The sequence below is a fragment of the Myotis brandtii genome, unplaced genomic scaffold, assembly GCF_000412655.1.
Source record: "Myotis brandtii unplaced genomic scaffold, ASM41265v1 scaffold760, whole genome shotgun sequence".
NCBI classification, from domain to species: domain Eukaryota; kingdom Metazoa; phylum Chordata; class Mammalia; order Chiroptera; family Vespertilionidae; genus Myotis; species Myotis brandtii.
This window is the reverse complement of record NW_005371038.1, coordinates 1,951,799-1,963,146: the sequence shown is the minus strand read 5'-3', so window position 1 is coordinate 1,963,146 and position 11,348 is coordinate 1,951,799. Positions and strand designations below refer to the sequence as shown.

General features: G+C 47.7%; 1 protein-coding gene across 1 annotated transcript in view; it reads left to right on the top strand.

The window, feature by feature from the left end:
• AUH (AU RNA binding protein/enoyl-CoA hydratase) overlaps positions 1–3,450 on the top strand; it is a 183,988-nt gene extending 180,538 nt beyond the window's left edge. Inside the window, exon 10 of the mRNA XM_005883096.2 lies at positions 3,031–3,450. Within this exon, the coding sequence (XP_005883158.2) occupies positions 3,031–3,108 (78 nt within the window). The 3' untranslated portion in view covers positions 3,109–3,450. The remainder of the gene's footprint in view (positions 1–3,030) is intronic.
• Positions 3,451–11,348: the final 7,898 nt, after the last annotated feature.

Sequence of the window (11,348 nt, the reverse complement as noted above, 5' to 3'; positions counted from 1 at the left end):
TTGAGGGCCGTTTTCAGGCTGGTGGGTGACTGAAGCTCCCAACCTCTCCTTTTTTCCTTTTTTTTTTTATTCTGGGCCAGCTTTAGCTCTGAGGCTTGGCTCCAGCTCTGAGGCCTCGGCTGCTGAAAGCAGGTTTCTGGCCTTTGTTTACCTTCTGTATTTGAAACAATGTTGCGGTCCTGCTGGCTGAAGCCCCGCTGACTAAAGCAGGTTTCTGGGGTTTTGTTTAGCTTCTATATTTGTAACATAGTTGCTTAGAGTTGCAACTGAGAGGCCGGCAAGGCAGGCGGGGAACCTGGCTTCCTCCGTCACTGAAGCAAGCAAGCCTCCCTGTTCGCGTCAGCTGCCTGGCTGCTGGCTGCCATCTTGGTTGGCAGTTAATTTGCATATCTCACTGATTAGCCAATGGGAAGGGTAGCGGAGGTACTGCTAATTACCATGTTTCTCTATTATTAGATAGGATAGATAGATGATAAGGAATAGGGCAAGGATGTACCCTCTTACCACTTCTTTTTAGCATCTACTAGAAGTTCTAGCTAATAGAATAAGACAAAAAGAAATGAAAGTTGTACAGATTGGGAGGGAGGAAATAAAACTGTATTTATATATTACATGATTGCCTATGTAGAAAACCCCAAAGAATCAACCAAAAAATCACACTAACTCATAAGCAATTACAGCAAGATTGCATAACATGGGGTTAATATATACAAAAGTAAGTTGCTTCCCTGTATACCAGCAATGAAGAATTTTAAATTAAAAGCACAATATCATTTACATTAGCAAAAAAAAAAAAATACTTGGGTATAAATCTAACAAAATATTTGCAAGGTCTGTAGAAGGAAAACTACAAAATTGGTGAAAAATCAAAATCTAAGTAAGCCTGGCTGGCGTGGCTCAGTGGTTGAGTATTGACCTTTGAACCATGAGATCACAGTTCCATTCCTGGTCAGGGCACATGCCCGGGTTGCAGGCTTAATCCTCTGTGGGGGCGTGCAGGAGGCAGCTGATCAATGATTCTCTCTCATCATTGATGTTTCTATATCTCCCTCTCCTTTCCTCTATGAAACCAATAAAGATACATTAAAAAAAAAAAAGATCTAAGTCAATGGAGAGATGGCCCATGTTTATGTATAGTAGGATTTAATATTATTAAGATTGCACTTCTTCACAACATGACCTATATATCAGTGCAATCCCAATAAAAATCCCAACAAGTTACTTCTTTATATTGGCAAACTGTTTCTAAAGTTTATATGGAAAGTCCAAAACCCAGGTTAGCCAACACAAGATTGAAGAAGAACAAAGTTTGAAGACTGACACTACCCAACTTCAAGACTAACTATAAAGCTACAGCAATCAAGACAGTGTGGTAGTGGCCAAAAGACAGACAAATAGATCACTGGGACACGATGGGGAATCCAGAAGTAGACTCACTCAGATACAGTTAGCTGATCTTTGACACGTGAACAAAGGCAATTCGACACAGAGAAGATAGTCTTGAAAGCAAATAGTACTAAGGCATCTGGATATTCAACTTACAAAACAGTGAATCTAGACACTGGCTTTACATAAACATTAACTCAGAATGGCCATAGACTTTCAAATGAAAAATGATAAACCTCTTGAAGATAACAGAAAATCTAGGTGACTTTGGATTTGGCAGTGACTTTTTAGATATACCACTGGAACTGTAAAAATGAGAGGAAAAAATCATGTTTGACTTTATTAAAATGAATACTCTGCAAAAGACACAGCAAAGAGAAGAAAAAGACAAGCTGCAGTCTGCGGGGGCGGGGGGATGGAGGGGGGCGGAATCTTTGCAAAACAGTTATGAAGGGTGTGTGTCTAAACTCACAAAGAACTTAAAACTCAGCAACAAGAAAATAACTCATTGAAAGGTGGGTAAGAGATTTGAACACAGACCTCACCAGAGTAGATGTACAGACGGCAAATGAGCAGACGAAAAGATCCTTAACATATGTCATTAAGAAATGTAAATAAAAATGAGCTACGATTTGGCCATTTCTTACAAAGTGAAGCCGTCTGACCCTGTGGTCCAGCAGGATTTGTGTAAGCAGGTGAGCTGAGACTTCCGTCCACACAAAGCCTGCACTATGTCCAGGGCAGCGTTACTTATAATGCGCAGACGGCCTTCGGGAGGTGATGGGTAGACTGTGGGGCCCCGACAGTGGAGTATTAGCCACGATCACAGGACATGACTTGCCCGCCACAGAAAGGCATCAGAAACTGTAATGCGCATTGCTAAGTGCAGGACTTCCATCTAAAATTCTGCACACGACATGATTTCAACTCCGTGCCATTCTGGAAGAGGCAGTGGTCGGGCAGGGATGAATTGCGGGCCACCCAGGATGTTTAAAGCCGGAACGTTTCTGTGGGGCACTGTATGGTGGATCCGCACACACATTGTCAGAGTCCATGAAAGATGCCACTCGGTGAGCCCTAATGCAGACTCTGAGCTTCAGTTAATAGTAACATATGGATGTTGGTTTCATCAGTTGTAACAAATGTACCACAGTCAGGCAAGGTATTAATATTAGAAGATGGTTGGGGTCCTGAGGGAGTCTATGGCAGTGGTCGGCAAACTGCGGCTCACGAGCCACATGCGGCTCTTTGGCCCCTTGAGTGTGGCCACGAAGTTTCAATCGCACTGTACTTGCGTGGCCGCACGTGGTATTTTGTGGAAGAGCCACACTCAAGGGGCCACAGTTTGCCAACCACTGGTCTATGGGAACTCTGAACTGTGGCTCAATTTTTTGTGTGAACCTAACCTAAAATTGTCTAAAAAATAAAGCCTATTATTTTTTTAAAGTATATTTGAAATGGAGAAAAACCATAGTTGGAATTGGAATAATAAATTTGGACACATAATTAGGATTGTTCAAATGACTACTAGATTTCAAAATTTTAGATTGTGTTCTAATTCGTTTTCTTCGATAAAACTTGTCAAAACTGTTTTCCCAGTTTTTACTTTTTGGTACACATCACATAATGTTTTGTTTCTCTTAGACCATTCCAACGAAAGACAGACTTGAAGGTCTTCTGGCTTTTAAGGAGAAAAGATCCCCTCGCTATAAGGGGGAGTAGAACAGACAGCGGCCTTGGAAGTGCCAGTGTAACAGTGTGCTTCTGGGAATGGCTCAGCGCCTGACCTCCGTGACCAAAGCGAGGAGCGGCGAGCCGGCGGCGCCCCTGGAGGCGCCCACGTGCACTTGTCCCACTGTAATGCCACTCAGCCAGAGTGTAAGCTAGTGTCCCGTCGAAACAGATCCAAACGTAGGTAGGCGTTCTAAGACATTTCCTGCATATGAAGCTTTCTGTTCTTAGTTTTTGATGTGAATAATGTATATACTGCACTTCAGGAATAATGTTGATTGTAAGTCTACTGTGCTGCAATATGAAAATAAAATTATTTCTATAGACCCAAAATGCGAAGTTATACAAGTAAGTTTCTAAGGGTTCACACACACACACACACACACACACACACACACATCTCACACTGAAAAATGATTGCATAGATATTCTAAGTGAAATTGATCAGGTCTAAATAAAATTAGTGAAAAGAAACTTGGGAGTTTTTCTCTCACCCCATTCTTTTCTAATTGAATAAAACATCACGTGTTGGATTTTAGAAGAAACCAGCTTTCCCTGCTGGTTCTCTCTGGGGAGCTCAGTCGTCAGAGACAGGCCTGGCACCTGCTGCTCAGCCTCCCGCACGTGGCTGGCCCTGGCCTCCCCAGAAAGAAAATGGCAGCCAGGGTCGTGGGTTAAGGGTGCAGTGCAGCCTGCCTCCCGCTCCCCCCTAGCCCCCCACTTCCTTGCACCTGATTTCAGGAAGGAAAGGAGGTGGCTTTCCCCCTGGCCGGGCAGAGCCTCCAGACTGGGAGCAGCCAGCAGGTCAGTTGGGGTGCCTTGCCTGGGGCGGGCCTATGGGAGCCTGGGGGACTGTGGACTGAGCGTGACAGGGGAGGAGGACATCACAGCCCTGAAGGAGCTGAGCTGCCTTTCCTTTGTGTTTGTGTTTGGTTCATCACACCAGGCTGCCTGACTGCGGGCAGCCCAGCCCCAGAGGGCAGCCCTGCTCTCTGGGACCTGTGCCTCATTTAAGGCCCCGTAGCCCCGCCCCAAACGCTGCAGGGCAGGGGGGGGTGGCGGGGGGGGGGGCGCTGTGCAGCTAGGACACATTCAGGACGCCTGTTCCTTGCAGCCTGCACTCGCCATCACGACCTCGTTCCTTTTGGAAAGCGTATATGCTTAGAAACTCAACACCTAAAAACACACAATCCATTAAAACATGGGCAGAGGACCTGAATAGACACCTCTCCAAAGAGGACGTACAGATGCCAATAGACATATGAAAAGATGCTCAAGGTCACTGATCACCAGAGAGATGCAAATTAAAACCACAATGAGCTATAACCTCACACCTGTCAGAATGGCTACATCAATAAATCAACAAACAACAAGTGCTGGAGAGGATGTGGAGAAAAGGGAACCCTCGTGCACTGCTGGTGGGAATGCAGACTGGTGCAGCCACTATGGAAGACAGTATGGAGTTTCCTCAAAAAATTAAAAATGGAACTGCCTTATGACCTAGTGATTCTACTTCTGGGAATTTATCTGAAGAAACCAGAAACACAATTGGAAAGAACATATACCCCCTATGTTCATCGCAGCGTTATTTACAATAGCCAAGATTTGGAAGCAGCCCACGTGCCCATCAGTAGATGAGTGGGTAAAGAAGCCATGGGACATTTACCCAATGGAAAATTAGGTCATAAAAAGGAAGAAAATGTTAACCCTTGTGACAGCATGGAGGGACCTGGATAGCTTACGCTAAGTGAAAGAAGCCAGTCAGAGAAAGACAAGTGCCGTGTATTTCACGTAGAGTTTAACGAACAAACTGAACTAACAAGAAAAATGCAGAGACTTATAGATAGAGAGCAGGCAGGCAGCTGGAGATGGGGCAGAGGAAATTGAGCATACAGAGAACTCATGGACACGAACGACATTGTGGTTATTGCATGGGAGGAGGGGAGGCAGAGGTGGAAGAGAGTAGTGGAGTATAACAGTGACGAAAAAAATGTTTAAAGAAAATTAAAGAAACTGAGACACTGTTCTGTATCCAGAGGCACATGCGAGAGGAGACAGCCTTCTCGGCAGCTGGAGCCGCCTCGAGGCCCCTGAGACCAGCCAGTCTGAGGACTTGAGGCTGAGCAGCCACACCCATCGGAAGGAAGGGGGAGGGCCAGGGGCGCTCCTGCCGCTTCCGGGGAAGCCTGGCAGCGTCTTGTCTGGTCTGCACTGCTCAGACCCAGCACTGTATTGAGTTCTCGGCGCCCCCGTGTCAGGCGGCTAGCGATGTCACTGGACAGCACACGGCTCTGGCCACGTCTCCCCTCCTCTGAACCCGCAGTGAGACCTCAGGCAGCGCACCCGCCCGGAGCCCGATCCTCATCCGTAAGGTCCAGTAGCTGCTCCCGATCATGGTGGACAGACCAGCGGTGTCGGGCCAAGGGCTTTGAACCAGCGGTGGCCTCTGGATGTTCCCATTTCAGAGGTGTTGGGACAGGGCGGTGGGTCTCAGACCACGTCCGGCTCAGGGCCTGCTCGGAGCCTGGGAAGAGATGGTGAGAGACCTGGGCCTTAGCGAGCCCATTGGGGCGCTGGGGCCTGTGAGGCTACCAGGGCTGGGGGAGGCCCGTGGCCCCACACACGTGTACGCTGGCCACTCTGCGCTTGTCCGGACAGATGAGGACTGTGGGCAACGGGTGCCACTCCCCTCCCCGGGCCCAGGGGCGCGCTGAGAGGACAGCTCTGCTAACCTGAGCCTCGGCCCCTCTGGGCTGAGCGGGCGGACTGTCACTGCCTTCCCTGCTCCCTGTGGGCTGGGCCAGAAGAGGCTCTGGGTTATCACTCTGGGCCCTGGGGTGAGCAGGAGCTCTGATGTGTTAAGAAAAGTGATGGTGCTGACAGGACCAGTTTTGAGGGCGGGTGAGCGGGCCGCCCAGAGGAAAACAGCCCATTTCTCATCACCTGCTGGCTTTTGTGGCTGCCAGGCTGCCTCCTCGTCCCAGAGGAGATGCGGGGGGACTCGGGGCCTGTGGGGGCAGCCGTGACGGACCAGGGACAGGCAGCCCTCGCAGGCTGTGCCCACGCCGCACTGCCAGGGCCAGTCCCACGTGTTCCCAGGGCGGGCCATGGGCGCAGCTGCCACAGGCCATGGTCGCAGAGGAATCTGAACCAGCAAGCGGCCCCCTGAGCTTTTTGAAACGAGGCTGAGTCACTTTCCCTGTCAGCCTCTGAACCCGTGAAGGAACGAGCCCTTTGTGCAGTTTGCAGAAAGTGAGTGGTTGGCAAGCGACAGTTCGGACCTCCTGCCTCTCCCGCACTAACCTTTATTTTGAGTTGTTCATTGACATTTTCCAAAACAGTTTTCATGAAGCCTAGAATTTGCTCACCAGTGGCCACAATTTGAATGCTTTACATATACAAGAAATGTGTGACTTGCCATAAAAGACAGGAAATGACAGCCCTGACTTGGCAGGAAGAAATTCTAATTCTTGGAGGGCTGTACCTGCCAGTGGTGTTCGCGTTTTGATTGGTGTGTATATGCAGTTAGATTGTGTAATTATTGACAGGGTGGGCCTTGCATCTGCCATTTTGCTATTTGTTTTCTACATGCCATACTTGCCCCGACCGGTAATCAAACGGTGACCTCCAGGTGCATGGGTCGACTCTCAACCACTGAACAGCACTGGCCGGGCAGTGCTTTATTTTTTTTTATGTAGATTTGAGTTACTCTCTAGTGTCACTTCAACCTGAAGGACTCCATTTATATTATTTCTTGTAGGGAAGTTCTGCTTGTGAAAAATTCTCTGTTTTTGTTTATCTTGGAATGTCTCAATTTTTTCTTCACTTTTAAGGGATAATTTTGTTAGATATAGGGTTCCTGGTTGACAGTCTTTCCCCACCTCCAGACTTTAAATATGTTGTCCCACTGTCTTCTGTCCTGCATGGTTTCTGATGAGAAACTGGCTGTCAATCTGTTGAGAACACTGTGAAGCCGCTCCTCCCTGCTGCTTTCATGATTCTCTCCTTGCTTTGGCTGTTGGCAATTTGGTTATAATATGTCTTGGTGCGGATACCTTTGTGCTGATCCTGAGCTTTTTGGCTGTGTAGATTAATGCCTTGTGTCAAATTTGGGAAGTTTTTGGTCAGTATCTCAAATATTTTATATTGATTTTTAGAGAGAGAGGAAGGAGGGAGAGAGAGAAACATCGATTGGTTGCCTCCCGCATGCCCTCTGACTGGGGATGGAACCTGCAACCTGGGCATGTGCCCTGACCAGGAATTGAACCAGTGACCCTTTGATGCGTGGGATGATACTCAACCACCTGAGCCACACTGGCCAGGGCTCTTTAAATATCCTTCCGACACCTTTCTCTCCCCGTGGAACTTCCGTGTGCATGTTAGTGCCCCTGACTGTGCCCCCAGGTGTGAGGCTTTGTTCATTTTCCTTTTATCTTTTTTCTGTTTACTCTTCTGATTTGATGATTTCTTCTGATATGTCTTCAAGTTTACTGATTCCTTTGACATCTCAAATTTGCTCTTGAGACCACTTAGTGAATTCTATGGCTGCTTCTTTTCCTTGTATGGGTCACACTTTTCTTGTTTCTTTTCATATCTTATATTTTGTTGAATAATAAACATTATATATAATAAAACCCTAATATGCAAATCGACTGAACAGCAGAACGACCGGTTGCTATGATGTGCACTGACCACCAGGGGCAAACGCTCAGTGCAGGAGCTGCCCCCAGCCCACAGGCCCCAGGCCAGCCAAGGCAGGGGCCAGCCGGGGTCCCGCCGGTCGCCCTGTAGAGAGAAGCGACCGACCAGTGGCAGTGGCAGGGGACCCGTGCACGAATGTCACGCACTGGGCCTCTAGTGTTAAATAATATGGCAACTCTGGAAATCAGATCCTTGTCCCCACCCCCCGTGTTTCTGGTTGCTGTTTGTTATTGTTGCTCTTGGTTTATTTGGTGACTTGTCTGCACTAATTCTGTAGTCTTTGTTGGGTGTGGTCACTGAAGTCTTGGTTTGGTTGGCTTAATAGTCAGCTAATGATTGGACTGAGATTCCTTAAATTCCTGGAGCCAAGAAGTCTCCCTCTCACGGAGGGGCTCTGCATGGCCAGGGAGTGTCCTAAATGCTTTGTCAGGCAGTTGGCAGCCTTGCTTAGCCTTCACTTCCTTTCTGTGCAGAACCCCAAGGACAGCCAGAGGTCAGAGTTAGGGCCTTCCCAGGTCTTCCCTGCGTGGAAACACAGGTCTGCATGTTCACCTTGCCTTCTGGGTTTCTAGGAATAGGCCAGAGCTGTGCATAGCCCCTACGAACACCTCATTCTCCAGTTTCTCCCTGTAGGCTTTTGGCTGCCTTCTCATTTGTGCCAACTGTTATCACTACCTCAGGCAACTTTGAGGCTAAACAATTGTTACTGGTTGTTTTATGCAAATACTCTGTGGAAAAAGCTGTTCACAGGGAAAGAACTCTCAGGCCAGATAAAGACAAGCCCTGTGAGGGGGTTTCCCCTCTAGTGGATTCCCCTGGGACCTGCCAGGCTGGTTAGATGATGACATTTCTGGGAGCAGAGCTGTGGGGAATGCACAGGTGCAGTGGGTGGTCAGGACATGGCCACCATGACTTTGAGGCTGTTGGTTTTGAAACTCTACAAGGAGTTTGGGAAAGGGAGCGGGATACACAGCAGTGTAAAATGTCACAGAGCCTAATATTCTTATTCAGATTCAGCAAATTTTCTTGAATAAATGCTCCTCAGATTGTTGCAAGCTTTTGGTTGATTTCCAGCGTTCTGTAAAGATTGATTTTGACAATTATTGCCAGTGTTCTCATTGCTTATGTGGAGGAGTAGATTTTTAGAGATTCTCACTGCATGAGGTCATCCACCCAACTGATTCTAATGCAGTGGGCATTGTTAGTAAATAAGGTATTCAGAGTAGCTTTCGTATCTGGTATATCAAAACTGATGTTTATAATAATAAAAGCGTAATATGCTAATTAGACCAGACATCCTTCTGGACGACCTTCTGGACAAAGCCGGGGCTGTGAGGGCCGAGGCAAGCCGAGGTGGCTCTGAGGGCTGAGCCCCTTGCACGAATTTTATGCATCAGGCCTCTAGTTTAATAATAATATAACAATATATTATTAGTTATCAATATTAATATTATAGTATTATTAGAATCCAAATTATTTGTTTACTTCTTTTTTTAAAATATGTTTTTATTGATTTTAGAGTTTGGAAGGGAGAGAAATAGAAAGAAACATTGATGAGAGAAACATTGATGGGCTGCCTCCTGCACACCCCTTCCTGGGTTGGAGCCCGCAACCCGGACATACAGCCTGATGGGGAATTGAACCAGTGACCTCCTGGTTCATAGGTCGACTCTCAACCACTGAGCCATACCAGCTGGGCTCCCTTACTTCTGAAATGTAAAGGTTATTTGAAGTCAGAGAAGGATAAGATTTACTGCTGCTGCTGTATTTCAAGTGTGTGTTCTGAAAAGGCCCAGGAAGCTGCCCTTGCCTAGTCATGAGGGAGGTTTGGTCTGTGGAGGATGTGTGTCCATCCAACCCTCAGTGGCTAAGCTAATAGCCATAAGTCACAGCAAATCAACCCATAAATGCAGAATTCAAGTAGTAAATATCAAGTTAATTATTGAAATTCTAGCATTTACCAGTGTTTTTGTGTTTGTGGAAAAATATAAACTTTTCTTCCATGCTGTTAAATTCATGCTCCACTGTTGGACATTTGGACTATGATGACAAAACAGTGTATTAATTTGAACTTATCAGATCTTGGACAGGCTTTCGTGTATAGTAAGGGTTTGCTAGTGATGAAATCCATAAGTCCTTTTTTAAAAGAAAAAGTAAAATGCAAATAATCAAGATGAAATTTGAGAATTTATTTTTTCTAATATATGCTGTGGAGCTAGATATATTCTAGTGGGTTACTGGAACATATAATTGGCCGCCGGCTGAGTTTCAAAAGAATTTTTCGGTTAAGGTGACATTGGAAACAGCAGGTAGAATTGCCATGGAGTCATCACACCCCGTGGGCGCTGTTCACTCTCGGAGCTCCTCGGGCACAGTAGCCACCTGTGACCTTGGCTGGTGATCGGTCCGCTCCTTGAAGAAACAGTCTCTGCTGCTCGGGCCTTTACTCCTGTAATAACTACAGCGCAGCCTGGAGCAGCTCACACGCGTCCTCTCTGGGTGATGCCGGCAGGGTTACTAGTGAGCAGTGGCTTCTCGCGGACATTGCTCAGGAGCGTGAGCACGATGAACTGAAGGTTGATGGTTACGTGTAGATCGTTGGCTCCCATCTCTTTGACCTTTTGCTTTGCTTTTCTTATGTGTAAAATAATCTTATTGTGGGGCTATGTCTGCTGTTTCTAACATAAATGCCAGGAGCCCCTTGAGCAAAGTATCTGATTTCAGTTTTAAAGGGCGGTTTTTATAATGACCAAGGGTAACACATCTGTGCCACCTCACACTGTGCCAGCGACCAGGGCTGCAAAGAAACGCCGTGTTATGGCTCAGGGAACTGAGAGGCCCAGTTCTCCGTGTCATCCACTGAGCACTGGTGATGAGGGCCTGACCAGGAGGCGCACCGCACGTGGTTCCAGTTCTGCCTCAGAAAGGTCCCCGCAGGCCCAGCCCCTGGCCTGGGTCACCCCACCGTGGGCCAGCTGCGCAGGGTGACGCGCTAATGGCTCTAGCACAGCTGTCCATGCAGGATCCAGAGAATGAGTCCCTGCGACGTAACTCTCATCGCACACATTGGAAGATTCAGGCAGCTCAGACAGGAGCTCAGACAGGAGCTCAGACAGGAGCTCAGACAGGAGCTCAGAAATGAGCAGATGTGTTCTGGCTTCTTAATGAACGCGTCATTAACAGCTGTTCCAAGGTCACTGGCGGCAGAGAGAGCCGGTGCTGCCGCAAGGACCTAGGTTAGTAGACCAGAATGAGCACAACCTCCTGTGCGGAGGGGAGCGGCCGAGGCGGGCGGGGACAGGAGCTCAGACAGGAGCTCAGACAGGAGCTCAGAAATGAGCAGATGTGTTCTGGCTTCTTAATGAACGCGTCATTAACAGCTGTTCCAAGGTCACTGGCGGCAGAGAGAGCCGGTGCTGCCGCAAGGACCTAGGTTAGTAGACCAGAATGAGCACAACCTCCTGTGCGGAGGGGAGCGGCCGAGGCGGGCGGGGCACAGGCCTGTGTGTGGCAGCGCTGGGGGCGAGCAG